Source organism: Polistes canadensis, unplaced genomic scaffold (genome assembly GCF_001313835.1).
Source record: "Polistes canadensis isolate GaletaPanama2010 unplaced genomic scaffold, ASM131383v1 scaffold_1, whole genome shotgun sequence".
Taxonomy (NCBI): Eukaryota; Metazoa; Arthropoda; class Insecta; order Hymenoptera; family Vespidae; genus Polistes; species Polistes canadensis.
Window position 1 is genome coordinate 1,388,607 of NW_014569548.1, and position 27,739 is coordinate 1,416,345.

Genomic DNA, 27,739 nt, shown 5'->3' on the forward strand with positions numbered 1-27,739 from the left:
CACATCGTTTTAGAAAATAGTAGAAAATGGCGCTTAATTCAAAATACTAATTAAATATTCGTAAGAAATAAATATAGCATTTATTATTCAACAATTTATATTATTTCAACAAAAAATAAGAAATAATATTTTTTCCTTTTCATAAAAATGCTTTTTCTTTAAATACTTTCTCCATTTTGTTTTTTTCTACAAATAGACATGAATAAGTGACATATTTGATTAGTCTACAATGTAGACAATTAATAAACTATCAGCGATATGAAATCGTAAGCTTCGCTTGTACTCTAATATCAGGTTTTGTTCAAACGTTCAATTGTTACATTACAATGGAATAAATTGTATCCATCAATACAAGATGTACAATTACTATATAAAAATATAATTTGTTCATAAGTATTGTACACCAATCCCAAATTGAAATTGTCGCAATACATCACTCCTAACAAATAATAAAGGCATTATTACATTTAATTCTATTCTGGCAGCATTTCCTAGCTCCATTGCAATGCCTCCTCCAACAGAACAACGAACATTTTCCGTAAATATCTTCATATTTTCTTTATAATTATTAGCTGAAAAAGAAATGATATCTTTAAAAATTTTTATATATATATAATACTAAATGAAAAATAATATATTATATTATTTATATAAAACCTTACCAAGTTTAGCTGTAAAATTAGAAAGATTACCACCATTGATAAAACCATGTAGTTTAAATAGGTCACCAAAACCATTACGACCCGGCCTGAATGGAAGAGGTGTGTAAGCGTGTAAAGCAGCTGACCAATATACGTCACCGCCTATAGCATTACCTTCACTGCGAGGGCCACAACCTCTCATATCAAAACCTCTAATATTTAAGGGTCCACCCAAGAAAAAGTGGTCAATAATACTAATTTTCATATCATTATTAATGCTTCTTAATAATCCTGCTTGAGCAGCTACTTGGAACGTCTATATTAAATAAAGATATACAAATAAATAATCAAAATATATTAAGATGTTTTAAACATAGAATGAAATTGTATATATAATCAATTGAAACATATGAACATACTAACAAGATATTTATGTGGTGACCAATTGCTTTGCATCATAAGTTCATTTTTTATAAATCCGATATCTCCACCTAAGCCTGCAATTTCACTAGAAAATTGGATAAAATTTCCTCTAGTTGGAAATAGTCTAGCATCCCTTTTATCGAGTGAACAAATGTGTCTTAAGGCTGACTTTAAACTTGGGCCACATTGCTCGCGAACACTAAACGATGCCTGTCTAGAGCACGATACTTGTCTAAATGCTGCTTCATATTGAAAGTTGTGCTTTAATGTATTTATTGTTCCTGTATACCAGGCTACATCCAGTAAAAGCCCATTATCTCTCTCCGTATATCCAGACCATGGAAAATTACTTGAGGTACCATATAAACTACCTGTTAATCTAACATTTATTTAACTCGTTAAAATTATGTAACCTTTTATATACCATGTGTGAAAAATAAACTGGTTGACTATATTTACATTGTATGCAACCAATCATTTATAAGTGGTTTAATAGTAGAGATATTTATATTACTTGAGCTCTTATTGCCATATGAATACTCTACTTGAACTTTTTCTCCTCTTCCAAAGATATTAGGTGCTTTTGCACCAATAAGAACTGATCCTTCATTATTGCCCACCATTGTGTTTATTGACCCCATCAGACGACTCATCTCTCGGACAGTAAAAGTTACCTAATTAGATTTATAATGTTTAGATTTATACATACAAATACACGCACACACGCGAATGTATGCATACATATGCATATCTAGATGATTATTTTTTGAAGACATTCATATGTATTTCTGACAAAACCCAAATGTTACGTTGTAAAATCTATTGTAATTATACTTTAAATGAAATTTCAATCTGAGAAATTACTTATTCTTTGTTGAATTAGTGTAATTATATAGACCCACTTCTACACCTTCTGGGGTAGCATTAGGACCTTCACTTATATCGATGAAGATTCCAATATTCTTGAAGCATCCTAAAGCTTCCAGTTTTCCTCGTACTTTATGAGCACGCACAATAACGTCTTGAAAATCATGAGCTTTAAAGAGTTCTGAAACTTGTGATTTTATAATATCGTCCTTCGTACGGCCAAGTCCATCAATGTGTATTTTATCAACGCGTGCCTATTAAAATAAGAAAAGACAGTAATTTTTTAATATAATTATCGAGTAATAATAACTTACTTTTATTGCTTGTAGATCTAATGCTTGTGTCTGTACATGTTTCTTCCTCTCAAAATCCTGTTGTGTATTATTATAATCTGACTGAAATAAAAAATTGTATAATAAATTATTTTTAAATAATTAAATTCTATAAAATGTTTCTATTAAAACTTTCAGTTATTTTAAAAAGTTTTGTATGGTAGGATTTAGATTTAATTTCAATGAAAATAAAAAATATTATTACATGCATCTTTTTACTCGTAAAACGTTGACCCATATTTTTTGGCGTACCCAGATCCTAGAAGATTAATACAACGTTATGAAGTCATGTTATAAATGACTTGTAAGTCGTCATATCTTAATTTAGAATGAGATTTTTGTAATAAAAATTAATTTAATTATATATACATTTACATCTGTATATGACATTTTATATGATTTCTACAATATATATTGATAATGTATGAAAATTATCAATTGAACGATTTAAATAATTACCACGCGTAAACTAACAATTTATCTTTAAGGTTATGTGATGTACAGATTAATACATATTATTTATATACCTTGGCATGAACAGTTCCCATTTTTGTTTTTATTCACAACTTGGTTTAAGAAAGTAACAATGAAATTTATATAAACGTTTCTGTGAATAATTGTATTTATAAAAACACGTCTCTAATTTTTTAAATTAAGCATAGAACAAACTAGAGTTGGTGTTAAGAACCGTAACTTTCAATATGAAAGACCGTCTACAACTTTAATTCCATACATGCACAAAAAATGCAGTGGCGCAATGACAAGTTGATACTTTGTTGCAATAATGCAAAAAAAATTCAAGAGAAACATTGATCATAAATACATATAACAGTTTAGAGTAGTAATATACAGTATATGATACAGTAACTAATACATTTTAAATAAGAAAATTACGTTGAAAAAGAAATTATGATAATATACCATTTAATTTTGTAATAAGGAATTGAATCTATTGCAGCTAATTATGATCTATGCAACGCTACGAGAATATTTCATTCTGTGTCCGCTAGGGAGTTTAACAGTAGGCTTTATATATATATATAACAAGTGAATCTTTTTTTTATAATACACATACATGTTATAACATATACAATATTTATTTAAACATTTAAAGAATTCAAAAAATAAATACAATTCTAAAAGATGTAATAGAATAATAAAAGACGAAATTTGTTAACTATTTAACTAATAGATTCGCCTAAGTTTTTATAATCTATATATTCAACCTAATTATTGCATTTAATGATATAGTATAAAAAAGTAGTGTTATTATTTTTTTATGTTCTGAATCATCTTATGCTATTATTAAAAGAAAGATAGAAGAACATTCAGATAATTTTATTTTACAAATAGATAAAATGTTTTATAAAAGTATAACTTAAAATATATTATATATATATATATATATAAAGCGAGTATTAAAGAAATAATTAAATTTACACGCCATAAAAATTTGTATCCAAAACTTTATAAAGCAGCTGGACCAACTCGAGATGTTGTAGAAATAGGAGACACAGGACTACCATGAACTTCTAAATCAAATTCAGAATTGGATAATGATCCTCTCATAACTCTATTCCATCTATCTGCACTTTCATTACTTAAAACATAATGCTGAGAATTGTCTGTACTTGTATTTGGTTGTGAACTTGCACGCAATGCTTCTTGGTGTATAATAATTTCATTAGTTATGTATGCTTCACGGCGTATCTTGTCTCGTAGTTTTGGACTAATATCAGGAATGCACCAACGCACAAGAATCATAACCATGGCTACTATATTCTGGAAATAATACAAATTACCTATATATAATGTGGTATAATTACTTTTTTTAATGATAATTTTTAATTTATTGTTATTAATAATATATCTGTTATACTTATTTATAAGCATTTAATTTAAAAAATTTGTAAACTGATCTATTTATTCTTTATACAATGGGACTAACTACTAATAATAAGCATACCTCAAATACTACAATGAAAGCTAATCTGGCTGCCAAAATATGCCAAAATGTAATGGTATATTGGTACTTATTTTTGGACGATGGTGGTTCCCTAAAATCTGGATATCTACAGATTTCCACTGTTCGTTGATTATTTGTATTCAATGGTTGAGTGTTATTTTCAAAATCCTTGACATTAAATTTTGCTAAAGAATAATCCAAAAAGCCTTCTAAACTGTAATTATCAGAAACTGCCATTAGATAAACTAGACGTGGTATAAAATTAGACGTGAAAGCAATGATGAAACCCTGAAATTAGATAGTAGATTTACAGCAAAGATCTTTTTACATATGTTAAAATACATTAAGAAAATTCGATTACTTACATTAGTTATAACTGATATTTTAGAAATTGAATCGAGAATTCTGTACCATATACCGATATCTGTAACACGCTGTCCAACAGGTCGGCGAAACATTGTTAATAACTTTTTAGCATCTAATCGCATTTCAAGAACATTATTTAATAAGGCAAAAAATGGTGCAAGTGGAAAAGCAGCAACAAAAATAGTAACAAATCCATATTGCAATACTGAAAGAATATATTTTTAAATGGTAGAATTAGAAAAAATGTTATCAAACAACGAAACTGTAACCTATATTCTAAATTCATTAAGATATAATTAATTATATTTATATTACCCATCTCCAAGTATTCTGGAAATAAACTTCTAGGTCCAAATTGTACTAATTTATAATCTTTAACCCATTGAGGATCTTTCTTGGAAGCATTTTTTTGTTCTTTCGACATTTTTCGAGTACCGACATGAACTTTCAACGTATTCAACCATTTAAAAAATAATGGATATAACATTTCTAAAATTGTATTCATCGCTTGTTTTCCAATCATAATAATGCTAAGTTGAATACATAATTCCATTAGGCAACCACCAGGACCACATTCTTCTTGTCGAAAGTGAAAGAAACGATTATAATTTCCTGGATATCCAACAAATTTTCCTTTAAAAAATGCGATGTAAAATATAGAAGCATAATAATTCACAAATTCGAGTAAATATATTTTTAAAGTCAGACTATCATCAAATTCAGTTTGTGTGCGAAGAAGTTCGATCTGAAATAATAAATGTTTGTTATTATTAAAACAAATTGTATTTAATCCAATATAAATATTGATTTATTACCTCTGTTAAGTATTCAGCTAACCAAACATAAACCCAATTAAAAACTATAATACATCCTAAATTAATAGAAGCCGCAGTGGCTGTCGTAAATAATATAGCATAACTAGTAACCATAGGATGACCATAAAAACTCAGTGCAGTTAAAACAGACATTCTGTATAGTACTACTCCTAGTACAGCAGCCATTGCTACTGCTATCTGCAAGTGAAATTATTAAATGATAACTTGTGTGTTATGATATATTTAAAGTTTAAAATAAAGTATTGTATATATACATATTAAATAAATATACCATTAAGAGAATAACAGAGAAACTAAGAATTTTGGCAGGAAGTTTCATTTTCCAATATGGAACTTTTGGTTCTTCGGTATTTGTAATAATATTAAGAGATTTTTTTTTAATATGTGCAAGTCTTGCTAAGTAGAGTGGCCTAGGATGTTCTTCTTGAGCATCTAAACTTGTTATATCCCATCTATGAGTTATTTCAGCTGAATATTTTTTCCATAGTTCCAAAAATAGAGTGGCTGTAATTATAATACCATTACTATATTTCCATAAAAAGTTATTCTTCGAGTAATCTAATTTAAAATTATCTTACCCCATAATGACATAAATACTGCAAAAAAGACTGTAGAAGGATTATCAAATAAATATGTTATTCTAGCATGTAAACATGTTTCTTTTAGATCCCAATATCCACAAAAATGATCACATAATGGACACATATCAATAGTATTATTGGCATTACATATATCTTCACTAGGTTCATTAGAATATAATGTAGCACAACTGTATATAAAACATAGGAGTCCAACTATACTAGCTGGTATTAACATGTGTGTATAAAACCCCAACCAAGCGAAGTACAATCCGATTTTAACACCAAAATATTCTTTAACATAGTCTAATGGTTGATAATGGAGACATTTTCTTACACTAGCCCATTCATTATACAAAAGATATCGCATAGAATCCATAGTATGAAGGGTACCCTATGAATAATAAATATTTCCCTTAAAATAAAAATATTACAAAATATATATTTCATAAAATTTAACATACGTACAAAGAAACATTCAAAATTGTTATTATATTTCTTCTTAACTTTGATTATTGCTTATTAACAAGTACCATCCATGGTAATATTTTTATGGTAATTTGCTGATTCTTTATGCCACACTATTTGTTAATAAAAAAAACTTACCCTGGACTTGAAAATTTAACTTATTGAAATCTTTATGTTGTTAGTAATGAAAAATTGAGAATACAACTTACATCATGTAATGGATATGCTGCCACATACGATCTTTCAGAAATAAGTCGTTCAATACCAAATGCAAAGTCATCATTCTTGCCTTTAGCAAATCGTGTTCTATCCAAAATAAACTGAACTACTCTTGATCGTATAGCAGAAGTAAAAAAGTTAGGGGAATCTAAATCAAATAAGTATTCTTTATCTCGACTATATATAGCAGTAAATTTATGCTTAATTGCTGGAAAAATAGTTGTATCAACATAATAATTTTTCATAATTCTTTTAAAAAGAGAATTCACTTCGTGGATTATAACATTATTGTATGTTGGAGGATTTACTAGTTCAGGTATTTCTTTCATGGGAAGTCTAAGTTTTAATATTTCTGCATATCGTCGTAGAACTTCTCGAGGAGCATGAATTTTTATAAAATGCAAACCATTTGATTCTACTGGCTCATATTCTAACTCCAATCCTTCTTTTAATAGATTTGTCTCAAATACCTATAAATAATATTATGTATAAATAGAGCATGCATAACTTAATTTAAATTAAATAATAATAGGCATATAGGTTTCATACCCGTCTAAATTCCACACTACGGTATGTTTGTGCTTCTCCATCAAAATCATCCCAAACTAGTACAAAATCAACAGAACGAATCTTATCTTTAAAAAATAAACTGAATCTTGTAGAACTATCGGATTGCTATAAAGAAGATTAAAAATATTAATGTTGCATATTATAAAGTAAATGAAGAAAAAGAATTAATAAAACATATACTGCATCAATAAGAATATACATTTATTTCGCTAAAGCTCCCATTCATGATAACTTCATTATTTTCGATATCAATAGGCAATATATCATCATTATTCGAGGAATCATTGCATTGTGCTGGTGTTTGACTGTGTAAACTATTCATACTTATAGCATCTTCATAAAATGTATTTCTGGGGCTTCGATAGATAGTTTGTTCTGATCCATGATTTAAATTATCTTGTAAAGAATGATAAACACTCAACGCAGGAGTATGACTTTCACACTGCTGCGTTAATTTGATAAAAGCTTCATCTTCTTCATCCATATTTTACTGAAAAGATTAGAATAGAAACTTTCTTTTTAAGCTGAAGAGAATTTATATTGCATAAAGACAAAAATAAGCTTTTTATTTTTTGTTCTATTGAGTAGATTATTTTAAATAAATATATATATTGTATATATATATGTTGTTGTATGTGTGTGTATTATATATATATAATATACAATAATAATAATAATAATAGTAATAATAATAATCTTTTAAAGTACAAAGATTTTCGTTAGAATAACCAAAAATTAATATTGTGTAATATAAAACTTACCAAATTAATACAAAAAAATTGACCAATTTTTATGCACTAAAATTAATAACCAACGATTCTTCAAAGTAATCATTATTACTTTTAAATATATATACGTCTAATACACGTGTCAAATTATTAGGGTTATGTTACAAAGCATTTTATCAATCTTAAATACATTTTGACAAAAAAGGTCTCGGTGAACTTGCTGAACGTCACGAGTACAACTTTACATCCAGTCGTTTATTGGATATATAAAATTACAGTGGAGGGGAGTAAACTTATCCTGTGTGTGTCATAATATAAGAATTTTCTACCATTTTAATTTAAATTAAATTCAATCTTGTGGCGGTAAATATTTATAACTTGTTTATGTTTTATAGAATTAATCAGGAGTAAGGAAAAATTTAGGAGAATTCTAACAGTAAGTGCGTGTAATAATTTATACTTTAACTTGAGTAAACAAACGTTGATACTTTAGGATAAAGCTAAACGTGCTTATACATAAAAATAGATACATTCCCAATTCTATCGTACTCTAACCTTAAAGTCTACATATATCCAATAAATTAACGACAGTTGCAGTAATGTATTAGATATTAATTGATGAAACAAACTTGCATCCTTAATAATATTAATAATACGTTTATGCTTTAATCAAATCAGAGAGAACAGTAATAATACAATTAAATATGTGGAATTATACAGGACTTAAACGTTGTGTTAATCTATTTAAATCAATATCAATTTCAATAATGAGGTCGAAACACAATTTGATAATGTATTCACCAAGAAATAATATTTCACATTTTAATAAGACCAAAATAGCATTATTACCATCACAACATAGTATTGCGCATATTGAATACTGCAGTTGCACGAATAGATTGGAAAATGCAAGGGCATTTTCTACCACAATTATGTTAGCCAAAAGCAAGGATCGTGGAAAAGATAAGAAGAAAACTACACAAAAAAAGAATATAGATTTTCGTGAAATGGAAGAAGTAGTAAATGTTGAAAAATTAACATTGCAACTTGACAAATTAATGGATAGATTAAAAGATAATTATATTAAGAATGTGTCGGTAAGGTCTGCTGCTGGAGCGATTGAAGAATTGCCAGTCAAACTTGATGGAACCCAATACTTGCTTCAAGAACTTGTACAAGTCAGTAGAACACCTAAGATGGTTATATTGAATGCGAGTGCATTTCCTCAATATATTCCAAATATTATTCAAGTTCTTACCAAGAATCAAATGAATTTGAATCCACAACAGGATGGTACCATGATATATATTCCTATTCCCAAGTAAGTTTCCAAATAGTTATGTTTTATGTCATATAGTATGCACTTATTAGAAGATACAGGGTATAACAGAACACGTGAAATATACTTCAGAAGCTTGATTATTCACATACAAATAATGATACATGTTCTGTTACGCTTTGAATATATCTATGATGTACAATATGTTATATGCACTTTTTGGTTTAAAAACTTACAGAGTGACAAAAGAATATAGAGAGAGTTTGTCAAAGAGTGCAAAGTCTTTTTATATTAAATGTCGTGATGATATGAAGGAGGTACGCACTGAGTATATAAAAAAAGTTAAAAATGTAAACAAATTACCACAAGATGTAAGCTTAAGAGTTCAAGGGTACATAGATGTTTATACAAACCAATATATTGAAAAAGCTGAAAAAATTCTAGAAACTAAACAAAAAGAATTAATGGGTGATGAACATTAGATCTATAGCCTAATAATATTAGATCTATATTAGTGTTATGTACAATTTTATTTCTTATTTCTTATGATTCTAATAGGATTACATGTAAATGCAATACTAGAGCCATTTTTTGGAACTCTTTGTATAAGATAAAAATATACTGCTTTAATATATATTATATTATTTTTATACAAAGTATTATGCCTATAAATTATAAAAATATTTTTTTTATGATATGCTATTAATAATTTATTTTACGATATGACAAAAAACAACAATAATTTTATTTATATTATAAATTATTATTTAGTAAATAAGTTTAACATTTCTTTTACAAATTAATTGTTTTATTCTTAGTGCTATCATTATTGACGTGATTTCTTACGTAATGCAAGAGTGCTTTGCACAAAATCGTTGAACCTTTTATTAATGTTTCTTTCGGATGAAAAGCAATGCTAAGTCTTAAAAAGTTTTTAACTGTACCATTATATGAGAACCTTACACCTGGTATTGCTGAGACTTTATATTCTTTTTGACACCAGTTAATGAAATCCGTACCATCGACATCTGCGTAAAAGAATTTTTTTAAATATTAGATAAAATTTGGGAATATAATTTAGAAAGACTTTTTTACTTTGCGGAAGATGAATCCAAACGAAGTAACCTCCTTTTGGTCGACGATAGGAACAACAACTTGGGAGATAACGATCCAAAGTTTCACAAAGTGTATTTAATCTTTCCTAAAAATAAAACAATTACTTTTTCTTTCTATAATAAAATTATTTGATTAATTACAATATTTATTGTAATATCGATCATGTTTCTTATTATAGTAAATTCCACCTTGTATGTCTTAACAAGAAAGTTCAGGTATTCATCTTCAATCTTTCCCTGTAATAAACTGGTTATTAAGCCGGAGATATAGTGATTGGTAGCTCCACCACTACACAATATACCTCTGTAAGATTTAAAAATTATTAAAAACATTTTTAAAAATTATTTCTGGAAACGAATATATTACATACGAAGTTTTAAAGATATGAACCATTCGTGGACTGCCTTCTATCCATCCAAATCGGATTGCAGGCGATAGTATTTTAGAAAAGGATCCATTTGATAAAATGTTACCACCTTTATAGTTAGGATCTTCTGGATTATCGTAGAAAAATAATCGATGAGGTGGGAATCCGTTTTCATAATGTAATAAATTATAAACATCCTCAGCAACAATCAGCATAGAATTATTTCGAGCTATTTCAACTAAACGTTTGCAACTGTCTAAAAATAGATAAGTAATATTCATTGTAGAGAGATATTTCTTAATTATATCGATATAAAAGATTACAGTAATTTACTCGCCAGGAGGTAGAACCATTCCTGTGGGATTATGATAAGTCGGTATGGTATAAAACATTGCCCAGAATATTTTTGCATTATCTAGATAATATTCATTTTTCTTTACTTCAGAAATAATTTTTTCGAATGCATCCAGATCTACTACATCATTTTTCATCGGCACTACATAATATTGTAATAATGTAGAATATAAAATGTATACGAAATTAAAATGAATGTTAAAAGTACATTCGATTTATATAAATTCTAAGCACGTACCAGTGATAATTTTCATCAATGGAAATTGTTTGAATGAATCTAATGCTATCATATATGTGACTTCTTCGACAAATATAATACCATTTGGTGACACAATACTTGTTAGTAAAAGTTGAAGACCGTGCGTTGCTCCACAAGTCAAAATTAAATTTTCTCTTTGAACTGGATCACCATATTGCCTGCTTAGAAATTTGGCCAACTCTTCACGACATTCCCATAATCCTGATGTTATTCCATATTGAAAAAGATAGAAATTACCTTCCTTTTCTTCTTCCTCCTACAATGATAAATATTATAGATATACTCTGAACATAAAATTGAATTGAACAATGCTGTGTAAAGTAGGACACTGTAATTCACCATTCTATGAACAGTTGCATTCGATAGCATGTTTGTGCATTTCTTAAGCAGGTCAGGACCAGGGGCGCCGACTGACATATTAATCGCTTCTTTATTGTAAACGTTGAATATCGGATCACCATCAAAAAGATGTCTCAAATATGGATCTTGTTCAGTTTCCATCGTTAATTTTCTATAAAATATAATATATATATTACGTTTACTAATTAAATATTAATTATTGCAAATTAACTTTGTTCATGACATTTTGTACATCAAATTACGCAGTCTGTACAAAGCATTATATTATGCAATAATTATTTGATAGAAAAACTATATTATCTGTTCTATATTACATATATCGTACCTACATAGATGTATTGTAAAACGGATTATAATCGCGATCGATAATTGATAAGATAACAATCTTTATACTTTACAAAATCTAATAATAAAATAAAACGGTAACATTGTCTACGTATCTAATCAAACTGTCTCTAAAAGATAAGTGTACACTTGTTCGGAACAATTTTATTTGAATACGATTTTTTAAATCAACGATACTTGAATCGCAACAAACCTTATAGAAATTTTATTTTTGTAATATTTTAAATAAGTAAATAACTTTGATATCATTATAATTTTAGAGTTCGATTTACGATACATTTATTTGTAGTCAGATCATAAAAGTAACTTATATGAACAGAAATATTTTTTAATTACTTATATGAATACTGTTGCCACTGTATATTTCCAATTAAGATTAATTGCTTTGATACTATATCAGTAAAAATTCACTATATCAATATGTATATATATAATAAACACAAGCACGACACGGCTCGTGCGCAACTGACGGAAGATTGAAATAACAAAGACGATATATAGCTTGCGTTAATCATTGCACAACATTTTCCTTTCCCCTCTCTCTTTTTTTTTTAATTCACTATAGTTTCGTGTATGTCTATAATTATTGTTTGCCATATACGTGATTTTGCAAAAATGCATAAAATTACTTAATAATATTCAACTGAAAAGTTGAATGGAAGTAAAATATATGCAAATGAGACTAAAATATTTTTAACGTATTAATTATTCACGATTGTGAATAAAGGGGAATAATACATGTAATTATTACATTAAAATAATTTCATTACCTTTAATGATAGAAGTCAATGGTTATTCGACACAGAGAAACTATCAATGGATTTACGAATGTTGAATGTTTTCTTTATTACAATATTTCGATATACAATGATAATTATATAAAGATCTATAAATTCTATCTCCACAACCGAATGGCAAATGTAACTTTTCGTTAACGCTATTAGTCCTCACCGGCCGTTTATAATAATGTACAATTTTTTTTCAAGTTTCTTGTAGCGCTTAACAACACTTTATTTTTTACGTAAATTCGTGGAAACGAGAAAAGATGAGTAAGATGATGAGAGGAGGAGGAAGAGAGGGAAAGAGGAAAATGTGAGAGAAATAATGATAAAGATATTGAATAAAATAATTGTGAGAATGTGATGGAGGAAAAAAGGAACGAATGAATATAATTAGTAAGATAAGAGGCGGGTGTGGGAGTAGGTAGGAGGTGAGTGCATATGAGAGAGGGAGAAAAGGAAATGTGAGAGAAATGACAATAAAGATACTAAATAAAACGAGCGTTAGAATATTAGAGATCTTCAGAAAAAATATTTTTTACAAACAATGCTCTTCTTTTTTTCGATTTTTCTGTTATTCAGCGTGGCGCGATGATATATATATATTACACAATGGAAATAATCAATAGTAATTAGTAACGCCTAAACACAATATACACAATTCGGACTGGCGTTCTTCCTCTCCCTCCTTCTTCCTTAGATAATTTATTATTGTATATGAGAGATCGTGTTACGCGTAGCAAAATTGTGACCGTTAACAAATTGTTTCCTTTTATAATTACATATATAGAAATATAAATATATAAAATGTTTTGTTTTATAATATTTAAAAACGTATAGATATATAAATTGTTTTGTTATATAATATTTAGAAACGCTTAAGATGTATAAAATTGTCTCTTTTTTTCTTTTCGCATTATTGTTAAGGTTCTAATTGTATTTTTTATCACAGAAATATTATGGAACTCGCAAGTAACAATTTCGCATACGCATATACCGATTCATAATAAATGTATCGGGTGACCGAGAAAGAGGACTCGTTTCTTTAAAAAGATATTTTTTTTTTAAATACGTACATAGATAATAGATCCATTTCAATTAATTCTTTGTTTTTTCCTGTACAAACATGGCACGTCCTACCCTAATGTTACATGGTGCGTCATTGTATAACTATATATTTTATACAGCCCGTTTTTCGATCTAGGCAATAAAACTACGTATTCTTCTTTTTCAAGTACTTTCAACTTCCGCCGTTGTAGAAGTTTTCGCTTACAATTAGAATATTACTAACTGCTAATTTATTTACAATCGCATTTCGTATAAAAATCAAAATCATATGAATTCGATTTTAATTGAGCGTTTGAAAAAGAGAGAGGAAAAAGAGAAGAAGAAGAAGAAAAAGAAGAAGAAGAAAAAAAAACAATGGCATAACAAAGGCATCGAAAATATCGTCTAAACGAGTAAGAATGATATAAAATTTTTAAGTAAAGACACAATAACATTTCGTATTTGTATGGGGAATTCGGGTCGATGACCGTTTCGTCACTTTTTCTTTATCTCGTATTTTTTGATAATTTATTCGAGAGGATCGTCCTAAAATAAAAAATAAAAAAACAATAAATGAGCGAAAGAAAGAAATAAGGATAGCCGTAACAATATTTAAGTGTTCCCAAGGTAAAGTAGAATGTCTTTTTTGTATCACAGTCAGCGGTTAACCGCACGATGCTCCGAAATGGGCAATTCAAATGTTCATGGATCTTTTTAGATCCCAAAAATAGGTTTGCTCGCGTTATAATATAATTCAAAATTATCGATATTTCTAAATGATCAGTCATTGAGGCAAGGTTGTATCTATCTAAAGACGAAATTGTCGAATTGTCGTGTCATATTCTATCATATATAATATATAGAGACAGATGTGTGTGTGTGTTTTCGATCAATTAGGTATATCATTATTAGAAGGAAATTTAGGATACGAAATTTTTCAAAGTGAAAGGGAAGAGAAACAATTATGTATTGTTCGTGCAGCCTTATGCCATTACCTTACGCCAAAGCTCTCTAAAACTTACAGATTTGAAGGTAACAATTTATTTACAAGCCATGGCAAATGGCACATTAAGAAAAAACGTTTGCACTATTTATTCGCTTGAACGCGGATAATGTATATATGCTTTCGCAGATTTTTTTATCCGACGTTGTCCGATTTATCTTACGTTATATTTTTCTGTTTCTCAATCTAATAATCTTTCACTGTTCTCATACTATACGACTTAACTCTAATCACAATCGAGCACGGCACTTGTATGAAGCGTCCTTTGTAAGTACTGTAAGACGTACTCATTTGAGTAATCCTTCTTTAAATGCGAATGCTTTTCTTCTAACATTCGATCTTTATTTTCCGACTGTTTAATGACATATCCCTTTCGTTTCCAAATCGTTATTCGTCTTGCATAATACAATGACGATTTGAATATAATCAAACGGTCGTCTCGTTTTTCCTAAAAGGTTTCAACGGTTGTAGCTCGCGTTCGAGTCTATCGAAATCATTGTAATACTCGTGATCCGATTCTTCCTCGGAACTTCTTTGTCGAACTTGAGAACCGAACGTCCCGTTAGTTAAGACTTTCTCTAAATCTGGCGTTGGAATTCCTAGAGTTTGAGGCGTGAGAGGTCCTTCATCTTGGGACATTATGTATTCTGGATTATCCAACGACGTTTTTCCTTGGATCGTCAAGAACTCTGGATATTTTCTATAACCACTGTTCATTCGTTTTGTTTCTGAGTCTAAAATATAAATTCGATTGATTGAAATGATTGCTATGGTGTAGAAAGAACGATTGAGAAGCAATTTCGAAATTTGCTATTCACCTGTAGGTTTTGTGTCTCCTATGAGATCCATGTACTGAGTCGTATTCGTTGGAAGTTGTGGCGATGGCATTAAATAATCGTCTTCGTCCAATGGCAAATCTAATTTAAGATTGCCTACTTGTGCTTGTTGGTGTGCCGCATTTACTTCGGTAGGGTAGCAGTCGTCTGTTACGTCACAGTCTGCATAGATAATAATATTATATATGTTAAATATGTATTAATATATTAGTTTATATGTACATAAATTTGTAAATGTAAATACTTTTTTGATTATTATCGAGTTTACTAACCTCTGACACCGACCATTTTTAATGGATCAGAACAGTATCTCGAACTTGAACTATCGGAACCTACAACGTGTCCACAATGGCCATTTGGATGAGCATAATGACCGTGTTGTCCAGAATTTCCAGGTTCGTGGGACGCATTTGCATTTCCATGATTCGAATTATACCTCAACAATTCTCTATCCCAATTTTGTTGATTTTGCGGTATAGGAGAATCTCCGGCGAGTGGTTTGCCATTTGCCCAACAAGTTTTAACAGGCGAATGTGGTGGTGAATCGGAAGTACTGGATACTGAAATGCCAGGTGGAACAGGTGCTCTCGATTTTGGTTGAAGATATTCATCGGCATCCACTAATGCTTCGGGTCCCTCCATAGCTGATGCAAGATTTCGAATCATTTCTTTCTCGTCCTTAAATGACAGACAAAAATTGATTGAACAATTGTATTTTATACATTATATATTATATGGAGATAATTATATTTGAATATTAGACATACCTGTAAAGTGTATGACGGTAGCCTCATGTATTTGTCTCCTTTAATTGCTAAATATCGGCCAGGGTCCCTAGACATTTTAGCAAACTCTTCGGCTAGTTCTTTAAAACTCGGCCTTGACTCCGCATCCAACATCCAACATTTGATCATAATCATATAAACATCTATAGTACAGATAATAGGTTGTGGCAGTCTTTCACCTTTCTCCAACAATTCAGGAACGTTTCTTGCTGGCACGTGTTCATAGGGTCTACCACCATAAGTGAGTACTTCCCATATAGTAACACCAAATGCCCACACATCGGATTTGTGAGTAAAAACTCGATGTTGTATACATTCCAACGCTAACCATTTTATCGGCATTTTCCCACCCGCTGCTTTATATTGTTCTTCGTTGATATCCAAAAGTTTGGCCAATCCAAAGTCTGTGATTTTCACACAATTAGGCGTTTGTACGAGAACGTTGCGTGCAGCCAAATCTCTATGAACGAGCCTTCTTTCTTCGAGATAAGCCATACCTCTTGCTATTTGGGTACACCAATTCAATAAAGCCTTCGAGCCTATTTTATCTTTGTACCTTCGCGCAAAGTCCAATAGACAGCCTAATGGCATTAATTGTGTTACCAACATCATTTGAGATGTCATACAAACGGCTAACAATTGTAACAAATTTGGATGTTCGACGCTAGCCATAATGTATGCTTCATCGAGAAATTCTTTCGAAGTATTCGTGCCTGTACCTTCGTGTAAAACTTTGATGGCGACTGGAATTTTGACATTCTCACCTTCCGGAACCCAAACACCTTTATAGACGTTACCAAAAGCACCGTAACCTAATATGCCACCCTTTCTCATCTCTTCTTCTTTGATTATACGTAACTTCGCCAAATTTGGTTTTACACCTGTTGGTCGAAGTGGTTCGTTGTCATCCAACCCTGTCAATGCCATCGTCATTTTGACTGTATTCTCTTTAGCTTTCGCATGCATTCGCCATTGATAGGTGATTATCAATGCAACTAGTATGAATATCAATATGAAAACTATGGCACCGGCAACGATAGCAGGTCGAAGTTCGTTGTCTGTTTGAAAGCCAGGACCGACGATTTCTAAGGAACAGTAGGGCTCATTATCCTGAAGGAAGACTTTATGCGGATATTCCGGTGGACAAGTTTCGGTACAATTGAAGGAAGTTGAATTATTATTTGGATCACCATCCTATAATATAATTTAATTAATAGATAATAGAAAACAGCATATTGAATATAATAAATATGAGACATATACGTACTATGTAGATTTTGTAATTACGACATTTGTAACATTGATTGGGTCCAGATCCGAAACAACCACGGCATTCTTCGAAACATGGTAAACATAATTGTGTTTCAGCATCAGCAAAATGATCAGCAGGACATTCATCCTCGCATTGCTCTCCTCTTTTATATTTCGTACATTGTTGACACACTTGTTCGTGAAAACCATAGCCCGTACATTTCTTACAACGTGGATGACATTTTCGACATACAGATTTACCTGCGAGTGGTTTTAAAGCACCTTGCTCTAGTGGACTAACCCACTCGTAATAATGCCCTATAACAAAATAGAACATTTTTGTAAGGATTTTTATTCGATGACGATTGAACAAAATGTATTTATTGTAGCTGCAATGTCAACTACATACCATCTGGGCATGGTTCTCTCTTCTGTAAACATCCTTCAGGTATATGACCATTCATAATCGCTTTTTCACAGCTATGGCATCCGTTAGCTCCTATGTTGTTTTCTGGACCTTCGCAACCGCCTACACAATTTTCATGACAATGTTTACATTGACCATTATCGTTATATTTCGAAGACGGACATTCCTGAACACAGTAAGGACCATCTCTAACGTGTTTACATTTGGTACAATGTTCAGCATTCGGTCCGGTACAAGAGCCATCGCATTCATCATGACAAAGTTTGCAAGTTTTTTCGTCTGCTTGATAAATCCTATAACATGTAAGAAAGAAAGTTATTATTTGCAATGATCAACACACACACTTCAAAGATTTTCTTTGTCAATGCAATTGTTTTATTAGCATCAATGTGAATAAAATAGTCGTACAAAGTGTATTCAATTCACAACAAGATTTACCTTTATTCCATAACTTAGGTGAGCAAATTCGATTAATCAAAAGCAATATTATTGTGAGAATCTATTCTTATCGATCATTATATAGTGATATATATATATAATATATAAATACAATTAACGAAAATTTACTTACCCAGATGCAACGCAATTTTGAAGACAATCATTACCTAAAATGAAATTTCTACAAGATAAACATTGAGCTGGTCCAGGACCCCAGCATCCTTCATCTGAACATTGCTCATCGCATACCAAATTTTCTGCTTCTGCAAAACGATACGATGCGATACGTCAATGTCACGTAACACATAAGATTCGTTTTTAAGCGAAACGATAACGTTCAATTTCACTTACTGCAATCAGTCTCATTTCTGTTGTTCATATACAAGCTGTCGTGTTCCGAGGATTTCTTAATTCTATTCCAATTAATACTCTGAGCGTAACACAACTTTTTATTCTCCAATATAGCAATAGCACCGGAATTAATCTTTTTCAATGCGCTCAGATCCAATGATACCAAGGATGTTTTTACGATATACAAAGATGAAAAATATTCTGTTAAGGTTCTACCACCGATCACTTCGAGATTACGGAAATATGAAAGATTTGTAAAATCTTTATGATCGCCTTGTATGTTTAAGTATCCCGTGATTTCTTTTAACGTACTAAAGACTTCCAATTTATCAGGATGCATTTTTTTATAACGTTTGGCGAAAGTGAAATTCGGGTAAATGTCTTGGAATCCTTCGAAACTTTGATCGAGAATTGTGATGGATCCTTCGATAATCGTGCAATCTTTAAAACTATCGATGTTACCGGAATGAACCTTTTCAACTCCTTTGCAAGTCTTTGGACAAGGACCGTCACAAGGTACACATTCGCCATTCAAAACTTTTTTCTTTGGTGGACAAGATCTTACACAAGCTCCGTTATCTTTCAAAAGATGTTCAGGACATTTTCTGACACACGTTGCTCCGTAAGCATATTTTCCATCTGGATTGGCTTCCCACGAGTAAGTCGTTGGATTGTACCTATCAAAATTCGTAATGTTAACGAAAGTAAAAAAAACAATAATTTTGTGCACAACTATATTGGAACTAATATTCAATGCATTTTTATATAAATCTTACTTTTGCATTGGCGGACACTCTTGCGTACAAACTCCGTCATCGAAGAAGTTTTTGCAAGCGAGGCAGTCGCTTTGTTTAGGACCAGTGCAGCCACCGGCGCAAAAAAGATGACAGCACTCGCGTGGATTGGACCCGAAGCACCTGCCCTGCCAGCATTGGGGCGAGCAGTTCGTCTTGGAAAACCTTTGACAATTCTCAGCTCCTTCTCCCCAGCAACCCTGTTCGCAACTTTTGTCGCACGCCGTGCAATTGCGTTCGCGCGATGTGAAATTATACACGTAAAGATATTTTCCACCTTGACCCGTAATTATTTCCTCCCAATTGATCGTTTGGATGTGGCAGAGGTTGTAGTTGTTGTACATACCGACGCTTCCGTTAAGAATGTCTGCGACAGGGAAAAATAGATTCAACATTAATTATTCGTTATCAATGAATTATTACATTTATTATAACATTATTATTTATTATAAATTATATAATAAGTATGATACACACATTATTACTATATACTTTTGGTATATATTATAACATGGAAAAAAGAATGAGCTTACCTCTGAGGGCCGGCATCTGCAGATTATGCATTTGACACATCGTGACGAACAGGGCGAATTCCACGTCATGTATATTGAGTTTAAAGAGGGTTCTTCCACGTATGATTTGTAATCTAGGAAGGATGATTTTCCGTACGTCCACGTGACTAATGAGGACATACCCGGTGACTTCTCGTATATATTGAAGAAAGCTGAGATCGAGGGTTTCATTCTGCAGCCACGTAATCTCCAAGTTACCGTCGACGTAAGTACAGTTGGTGTACCGGTCTCGAAGATTCCGATAATGGTGTTGTTTATTGGACGGCACGGAAAGACGACCATTTGTTCCAATGCAGACTGCAACACAAAATGAAAATAATTTTAACATCAAATAGATCGTCGAAGATCAACGTAGTAAGAATTTATTGAAGTATCGTCTAACAGTGATAAAGGTTTTTCTTTAATTAAAATAAGTTTCCTCGTACGTTAAATCCTATCATTTAATCACATAAATTTCATTTCACATCGAAAGTATCCCATAGGATTCATCAAATCGTAGATTGCTTTCTAAGCTTGAAAACGTGCGATGTTAGTGGGCGAACCACTTCCATAAAGTGCCGGTACACCCGTCTCCGTCATTTTGTTGCGCAATGACGCGCATTGGAGCCGGTGTGTGTGTGTGTGTACGCCAGTCGTCGTGGGCACGAATCTCACGAGAAACGCCATAAACATCGAACGATGTTGTGACAGTGTAATGGATTTTTTTTCATTTCTTTTTTTCCTTTTTTCTTTATATTAGGTCATTAAGTATGAAATGTCTGATTTCGAACTGAAAGTAGTAGGAATAATCGGATGTTTCATATTTAATGATCTAATATAAGTAACATCGAGTTCGGAAGGCATGATTCGAGGCAATATGAATTGTAACTGATAATAAAAAAAAAAAAAAAAAAAAAAAAAAAAAAAAAAAAAAAAAAAAGAAAAAGAAAGTATGGGAATTAAAGAGGATGTAATTTGTGATGTGATTGATATTGTACGCAAGAAACGATTGGGCAAATCGTTCGAATGCTTCCTTTTATTAAATATTATTAACGTTTTGTTTTAGAAGGAAGAAAAAGAAAAAAATACAAGAAGAATGAATAAAAAGATAAAGAGAACACATAGCGGCACGTATTGCCATTTGGAATTCGGTTTTGTTCAAAGGTACATCGGCTTGAGGGTGCTCGTTTGAGGGTGCTCTTGCGTTTCGGCGATGCGTTCCAAACTCGTCGTGCACGCGAAAAGGCGATCTTAATCTAAGCGAACGATCGGAACCATGAGAAAATAATTGCGATGGGTACTTTCTAAGGAACTCCTTGCGGTACATGGAGGGAAGGATGTCGCACAAGCTTCGAAAGAAGAGTCGTCGTCGTGTAATGCGCGCGGCTCGTCATCGATGCCGAGAAAAGAAGATGGAGACAACCTTTGAAAGAACTTTTTGATGTCGAGTTGTCAGCGCACCGGTATTTCTACTGGTCAGATGTTATACTCGCGATGTATGCGTTCCAAGTCGAATACTAAATCTTCCTTTCTACGATATCCCCGACTTATCTGCCTAAAAGAAATACTTTAGAAAATTATTTTTCTTCTCATTGTTCACAACTAACAATTCTCTTCCAAATTTTGATCATTAAATTTTCATACGCATTTTTATATATATATTATTTCTAATAAATTTTGTTCGATTAAATATGTGCCGTTTCGATCGACAATCTTTTGCTATTTTTTCTGAAGATGAGAAGAAGATTTCAATTAATGCAATCGATTCTTCTATCGATTAATGAGGTAACATTGGTTTTGTATAAAACAAGGTAACAACCGAAGGGACGATTACTGATGATTGGAAGTGTCGTTGCTTTCCTTTTCGGGCAATCACACCATCACCTTCCGTACCTTTGTAAATCGCGTTTACTCGTCCGTTTCTTCGATCTTGACTATTTTACAATAGTCTCCTCGTTCTCTCTTCTTCTTATTCTTCTTCTCTTCTTTATTCCCTATGATCACCGGTCGTCCAGAGCTCGTTCCACTTTGCTTTTCGACGAATCGCACGGCCGTACGATGGAAATTTTATTCTGAAGGAAGAATAAACGAGCACCGTTCCAAGTCCTTTCAAAGATCTATCGATTCGTCTTCTTTTCTTTCCTTCTCTCATCGTTCCGCGACTGTCCCATCTGTATAGATACATTTACTGACACACGTTCGAGATGAAACGAAATTTTATTTTGAATCATCTTTTAGCCATACAATTACACCGTATTGGAAAAGTATATATATTAAAATTAATATTTATAATATATATATAGAAATGCGTTTACACTAAATTAAAATATATATACGTTAAAATTTGCTTTACAAGGGTTGAACAATTTTCAATTCTTTTAACGCAACTATATTTAAATTCGTTCAAATTGCACAAACACATTTTCTAAGAAAATCGAAGGTAAGAATTTTTGAGTGTAATTCTGTCAGTTCTGAGACAGGTGTAGAACACCATGGAAGAAGAGATGATACGATAGTAGAAAGTATAGAGGTTGGTTAAAGAAATCAAGGATTTGGTTAAGGTCGACGAGCGAATGGCGTTTCTCGTTTCCCTTTCCCTTACGAAGGTGGTGATTATCCTTCGTCAAGGGGGTTGCGAAAATTGCCGAGGGAGCCTCTCACTCTCGAGGAATTAACATTCTGCCAAATTTACGGCTGCAACGCCCGGAGAAGACAATGGGTGGTATCGATTTGCAGCTGAAGCGTGAAACTGCCTATTTTGTAATTATAACAGGCATTTTTCTTCTTTTTTTTTTAAGAACGCACCAGAGATCAAACCACGAGCCCTGTACTTTTCATTCTAGAAACTTTACGCTTTACGGGTATTACAGAATATTGTACAATGTTACAAATAATGTCTATATATATGTGTGAGATAGAAAGAGTGAAAAGTTACGTTAACAATATATAAAATAATATTAATAAATAAAGTTAAACATTTATATACATGTGGATATTAATACCGAATATTATACCGACATTGGAAATTAAAAAGAACTAGAACTTAGTTTTGATCTTTTGCTGAAGAAGTCCCAAAAAAAAACGTCCAATTTAATCAAAACTAAGTTCTAGTTCTTTTTAATGTCCAATTTCCCTACGATACATATTTATTAATAATTTTATTTTTGGACGAGAGAAATAACTAATTGAATTATATCGACATTTTTATTTTGCGTTTATTTAATGTTATTTATCAAAAATCGTGTTCTATTATTTATTTATTATACGTTACTTTTATTTGAAAGATAGAATGACATAGAGATCGATCGAAATCGAACGAATTTCAAAATAAAGAAAGATCATTCGTTGTACGATAAAGTCTCGTTAAAATGACAGTGGCTATATTATATGTTGAGAAAAACGGATGGTACACAACGGTTCGAAGAGACCTCGAAAGTACCGAAATCCCGCGGCGAGAGATTTCTTTTGTGGGTGCGAGAGTCGTACGTCAGGCGGTGTGTCGCATAAGAGAGAACGAAAGAAAGAGAAAGGGAAAGAAAAAGATAGATAGATAGATAGATAGAGAGAGAGAGAGAGAGAGAGAGAGAGAGAGAGAGAGAGAGAGAGAGAGAGAGAAAGAGAAAGAGAAAGAAAGAAAAAGAGAGAATGGGCCTGATTTTTATGCGGCACTTTAGGACGCCATTAAAGGGCCAAAGTAATACGAAATAACCGCACGGTGATACCGGCCGGCAGCGGCGCCGTTTATTTGAGCTCGTAAACATCGATGCCAAGAGAGAGAGAGAGAGAGAGACAGAGAGAATCAAGAGATACCTTGCGAGACCCAACCGAGTAGGCCCGCGGCTAAGTGTCCGCAGAAATAAAGGTCGGCCATCGTAAACGTGCGAAATAACCAACGGCTTCGCTTCTTACCCCGAAGACCGAAAGCTCGAAGAAAAAAATATGCTAGAGAGCAAGAAAGAGATAATGTAAAAAGGCAAGAAACAATAACTTAAGAAGCGAAGAAATAAAAATAAAAGGAACATCTACGACAATAGAAGAAGAAATCACTTTTAGGAATTGAATTTGTTTGTGGATTGCAAGGAACATTGTGACATCGTGACATTGAATAAAATTCAATAATTAATCTTTATCCTCGGTGAAATTTTCAAAACATTTTCATTGATTTAATTATATTAATTATTTCAGTGAGAAATATAATTGTACCAAAGGTTCCTTCGTACTCTTGCTTTTGTTTCGTGATATCGATGTAGATAAGTGTATATATATATAGGTTTGAGTTGAGAAGAAAGAGATAGAATACAAAACCGACGATATATAAGTCGTTCGTATACGCCATAATCCTGGCATAACCATCCGAAGGATAACATTAATAGCTTTATGGTTTATTGCTTTCGAGTCTGCGGTTAAGTTTCTTCGCTCCCTGCAGGGTAAGAGCACGAAGAGAACGTGCCAGTCCACCACGATACCCTGTATATACTTCGGTACATACATACATATATATCTTTCTCCCTCCGTGTACCTCCATTTTTAATCGTGTTACGGTCTTTCTTCTTCTCCTCCTCCTCCTCCTCCTCCTCCTGTTCCTTCTTCTTCCCGATGCCATTTTATTCTCTTGTTCTCTTCCCCCCGATTCGATTCGTATTTACGTTCAGTACTTTAACCTCGATAGGAACGTTCAACAGAAAGAGAGAGAGAGAGAGAGAGACCTCGAACCATATGCTTCTATCCCTTTTCGCTCCTGGAATTCTCGCTTTACGATCCTACAGAATAGCTTTACCACTTTTACGATCTCGCTTGCACGATCGATATTATTACGAGCCCGATCGAACTAATAACCAACCGGGGCTTTAATCATTTTCTGTTGTACGAATAAACGAAACAATTCGTTACTCTTAGCTTCTTGATTTCCAACAGGTGGTCCGTCTCCGTCTCTTACCCTTATCTCCTACCTATCTCGATATTTTTCATCTACGACAAATTTCTATACGTTGCATCGATATTGTTTTTATTGTTTTTTTTTTAAAAAAAGATACAGCGTCGTCAGAAGTTACGTAACGAACGATTGTATTTACGTTCAAACGGGTATTCTCTCATTGTATTTTATCATCATCGTGTATTATTGTTGCACGCGTATCGATATTTTTGAATGATTTCAAAAAATTACCTTTCGCAAAAGGAAAAGGCTTACTTTTTTTTTCGTCTTTTCTCTTCTTATTTCTTCGAAGGAGCAGTTGAACAGCTCCGATCATGAATCGGTAACACGCAACACATGCTAATTTGTTGCCTCGGGGGGAAGCGAACCGATGCAAGAGGATCAGAATCAATCTCTCACGGATTCTACGAGTGCTTGACGTATCTCGATCTACCTCTGATACTGTCGAGGTCATCGAGGTGCTGATGTTTTCCCGCGCATGCTCGTTCGATCAATAATCGAGCTAGATCGCACTCGATACTATACGTGGGCGTAGTAAATCTGAGCTATTTTCTTATCGGATAGCGATAGATTTTTTTTTATCGGATCGTATACTTTTGCTTCATTTCAAAATCAAATCTCATATTGTTATCGTTAATATTACGCGTTTATTTTTATATTTTTCTTGTATTTATTCACGTAACATATTATATAATTTTTATATCTATTATGTCTTTATATTATTCTTTTGTAAAAATTCTTTAGTGAAAATAATTAAATTTATATATTTCAAGTGTAAGATAGCAATATATAAACTCAGGAGTATATTTTTTCTATAACTTGTATCAAATCTTCAAAGTATTACAATCGTACTCGTTTTATAAGAAAAAACGAATGAAGGAAGCAAAAGTTCAATGGGAAACGATAAGATAGTTGTTCTTGGTTCAAAGCGAACCACATTATGTGGAGGTATGCCAGCTGCCGTATGAAATGTACTTTGCATCGATAAGCATGCATACGACTCATCGAATCACGCGATTATCGCGCGAAGCCTGTTCTTTAGAAATCAATAGATACATATATACATACAAGGATAGATAAAGTCATAGGTTGTTAAAAATTCAGAATCGTGTCTTATTGAAAATAAACTTAAAAAAAAAGAAAGGAACAAAATTTCTAAAGATTCTATTCAACTTCTATCGATCGTTTGTTCTTTCTTTTTCTTTTTGTTAAAAAAAGAAATGACAAATCAATAAAGAAGAATAAAACGTTCCATTATGAAACTTGAAATAATCGGCGCCACGCCTTGGAAAATGACTATATACCTACGTTCTATTCTCTTGGAATGCAGGAGGTAGATTTAAGAGAGCTGATGATTAAAACGGACACCAATTAAAAGGACAACGGACACGGATAAAACATCTCCGACAAAAAGAACGAGTTAATACAGAGATACCAGACCGGGAACGTTCGTTTCCTAACAAGAAATTCGACTTCTCGCGTTCGGTCTTATGTTAGTCGACGACGATACACCTGGCCTTGATCTTCTTTTAATTTTAGGACAACTCTTTTTCGAGAACAAGAAGAACTTTGAGAACAAGATCATTGCTTCGTCAATTACAGATGCAGGTTCTCGAACGATTGTCGGTTTTTAAACGAACGAATAGAACGTAATAAAGAAATCTCATCTACGCACGAGAAAAGAAAAATTAAAATTGAATATTAATCGATACAATCGAAGTTTTCCAACGAACGATAATGTATTTTCGTAACGATACGTAGTATTTTCATATCGAATCGTAAGTTTTCCTGCGAACGATAATGCATGTTTCGTAACTTCGAAAATAATATTTCTATTGGCACTACTGTCGAATTCAAAACTCGAATTAACGAATTAAACCGAGTGGTGATCCAGAATAATCTCTCGAATGTAAAGAGTTAATAAGATAGTTTTGCATTGAAAAGTAATCGTAGAGAGAGCGAGGAACTTAATCCGTGCAATAGGAAAATATATACAAGGCGTATTTAATTATATATATCTATGTATAGGTACGCCGAAGAATATCGTATCGCTTAAAGTTCGTTTCTTTCTTTCTATTTGCTCTTGGCAACGAACGTTATATTCTCTTTATCTTGTATTACAAAATCAAGACTCTCTAGTAGTACTCCTTTCTCTATATAAACCTGTTCTTCTCCTATTTCCTTTCTCTCTATGTATATCCATCTATGTATATGTGTCTATCTATTTATTTCTTTCTTTCTTTCTTTCTTTCTCTTTTTATATTTCTCATTCTCTCTTCCATATACGCAAAGTATATACGTACAACCTTCTTCTTCTTCTTCTATATTTTTCTTCCGTTGAATTTTTCCGAATTTACGATCGATGAAAAATCCCACCTACTCGCTCCTTACCCTCGTCATCCACCCACCCACATTTCGTTTCGAGACCTGCCGGTGCCTGTGTAGAACGAGCAATGTTCACCATCGATCA

The 27,739-nt window shown here is 32.1% G+C and overlaps 5 protein-coding genes across 9 annotated transcripts in view; 1 reads left to right on the forward strand and 4 right to left on the reverse strand.

Annotated features, from left to right (window-relative positions):
- Positions 1-61: 61 nt before the first annotated feature.
- LOC106793761 (sorting and assembly machinery component 50 homolog B) lies at positions 62-2,964 on the reverse strand. The gene is made up of 8 exons (XM_014760951.1): positions 2,791-2,964; positions 2,469-2,522; positions 2,246-2,326; positions 1,967-2,185; positions 1,524-1,738; positions 1,065-1,443; positions 663-957; positions 62-572 (listed from the first exon to the last, which is right to left on the reverse strand). Exons 1-8 carry the CDS (start codon positions 2,809-2,811, stop codon positions 388-390), a joined length of 1,449 nt encoding a protein of 482 aa, XP_014616437.1. The 5' UTR covers positions 2,812-2,964; the 3' UTR covers positions 62-387.
- A 716-nt stretch (positions 2,965-3,680) lies between these two features.
- LOC106793755 (anoctamin-1) lies at positions 3,681-8,544 on the reverse strand. The gene is made up of 11 exons (XM_014760937.1): positions 8,028-8,544; positions 7,466-7,756; positions 7,246-7,371; positions 6,687-7,166; positions 6,010-6,403; positions 5,703-5,935; positions 5,411-5,608; positions 4,911-5,340; positions 4,595-4,800; positions 4,230-4,517; positions 3,681-4,045 (listed from the first exon to the last, which is right to left on the reverse strand). The coding sequence occupies exons 2-11, from the start codon at positions 7,748-7,750 to the stop codon at positions 3,731-3,733; spliced, it is 2,955 nt and encodes a 984-aa protein (XP_014616423.1). The 5' UTR covers positions 7,751-7,756; positions 8,028-8,544; the 3' UTR covers positions 3,681-3,730.
- Positions 8,545-8,631: 87 nt separating this feature from the next.
- Positions 8,632-9,912, forward strand: LOC106793827 (ribosome-recycling factor, mitochondrial). Its single transcript, XM_014761063.1, has 2 exons — positions 8,632-9,315; positions 9,512-9,912. The coding sequence occupies exons 1-2, from the start codon at positions 8,699-8,701 to the stop codon at positions 9,753-9,755; spliced, it is 861 nt and encodes a 286-aa protein (XP_014616549.1). The 5' UTR covers positions 8,632-8,698; the 3' UTR covers positions 9,756-9,912.
- Positions 9,913-10,008: 96 nt separating this feature from the next.
- On the reverse strand, positions 10,009-12,827 carry LOC106793802 (2-aminoadipate transaminase). Of its 3 annotated transcripts, none has more exons than XM_014761023.1 (8): positions 12,268-12,827; positions 11,709-11,880; positions 11,349-11,625; positions 11,094-11,252; positions 10,760-11,012; positions 10,578-10,692; positions 10,369-10,474; positions 10,009-10,301 (listed from the first exon to the last, which is right to left on the reverse strand). In XM_014761023.1, the coding sequence occupies exons 1-8, from the start codon at positions 12,351-12,353 to the stop codon at positions 10,066-10,068; spliced, it is 1,404 nt and encodes a 467-aa protein (XP_014616509.1). In that variant the 5' UTR covers positions 12,354-12,827; the 3' UTR covers positions 10,009-10,065. The 3 variants fall into 3 exon arrangements, with proteins under 3 accessions (XP_014616509.1, XP_014616517.1, XP_014616526.1); XM_014761031.1 differs by having other exon boundaries at positions 10,010-10,301; positions 12,411-12,827; XM_014761040.1 differs by lacking the exon at positions 12,268-12,827 and adding an exon at positions 12,055-12,258 and having other exon boundaries at positions 10,010-10,301.
- A 68-nt stretch (positions 12,828-12,895) lies between these two features.
- Positions 12,896-27,739, reverse strand: part of LOC106793740 (epidermal growth factor receptor) — a 113,124-nt gene continuing 98,280 nt past the window's right edge. For all 3 annotated transcript variants that reach the window (XM_014760927.1, XM_014760919.1, XM_014760917.1), the window contains 10 exons: positions 20,319-20,654; positions 19,768-20,152; positions 18,992-19,668; positions 18,774-18,903; positions 18,185-18,495; positions 17,792-18,093; positions 16,507-17,718; positions 16,012-16,417; positions 15,722-15,901; positions 12,896-15,637 (listed from right to left, as the gene is read on the reverse strand). In XM_014760927.1, coding sequence (XP_014616413.1) covers positions 15,330-15,637; positions 15,722-15,901; positions 16,012-16,417; positions 16,507-17,718; positions 17,792-18,093; positions 18,185-18,495; positions 18,774-18,903; positions 18,992-19,668; positions 19,768-20,152; positions 20,319-20,654 — 4,247 coding nt within the window. In that variant the 3' untranslated portion in view covers positions 12,896-15,329. The remainder of the gene's footprint in view (positions 15,638-15,721; positions 15,902-16,011; positions 16,418-16,506; positions 17,719-17,791; positions 18,094-18,184; positions 18,496-18,773; positions 18,904-18,991; positions 19,669-19,767; positions 20,153-20,318; positions 20,655-27,739) is intronic.

What these genes read in the sequence shown, in the direction of transcription:
- LOC106793761 (XM_014760951.1), bottom strand. Translation starts at nt 2,811, where the DNA reads ATGGGAACTGTTCATGCCAAG. An exon ending in TGGGAACTGTTCATGCCAAG is followed by an intron (nt 2,523 to 2,790) that starts GTATATAAATAA and finishes TTAATCTTCTAG; the next exon opens with GATCTGGGTACGCCAAAAAA. An exon ending in GGTCACCACATAAATATCTT is followed by an intron (nt 958 to 1,064) that starts GTTAGTATGTTC and finishes TATTTAATATAG; the next exon opens with ACGTTCCAAGTAGCTGCTCA.
- LOC106793755 (XM_014760937.1), bottom strand. Translation starts at nt 7,750, where the DNA reads ATGGATGAAGAAGATGAAGCTTTTATCAAATTAACGCAGCAGTGTGAA. An exon ending in TAGCTGAATACTTAACAGAG is followed by an intron (nt 5,341 to 5,410) that starts GTAATAAATCAA and finishes TTATTATTTCAG; the next exon opens with ATCGAACTTCTTCGCACACA. An exon ending in AAATATCAGTTATAACTAAT is followed by an intron (nt 4,518 to 4,594) that starts GTAAGTAATCGA and finishes ATCTAATTTCAG; the next exon opens with GGTTTCATCATTGCTTTCAC.
- LOC106793827 (XM_014761063.1), top strand. Translation starts at nt 8,699, where the DNA reads ATGTGGAATTATACAGGACTTAAACGTTGTGTTAATCTATTTAAATCA. An exon ending in ATATATATTCCTATTCCCAA is followed by an intron (nt 9,316 to 9,511) that starts GTAAGTTTCCAA and finishes AAAAACTTACAG; the next exon opens with AGTGACAAAAGAATATAGAG.
- LOC106793802 (XM_014761023.1), bottom strand. Translation starts at nt 12,353, where the DNA reads ATGTATCGTAAATCGAACTCTAAAATTATAATGATATCAAAGTTATTT. An exon ending in AAAAATAAAATTTCTATAAG is followed by an intron (nt 11,881 to 12,267) that starts GTTTGTTGCGAT and finishes TATATTTTATAG; the next exon opens with AAAATTAACGATGGAAACTG. An exon ending in ATTGATGAAAATTATCACTG is followed by an intron (nt 11,253 to 11,348) that starts GTACGTGCTTAG and finishes AATATTATGTAG; the next exon opens with TGCCGATGAAAAATGATGTA.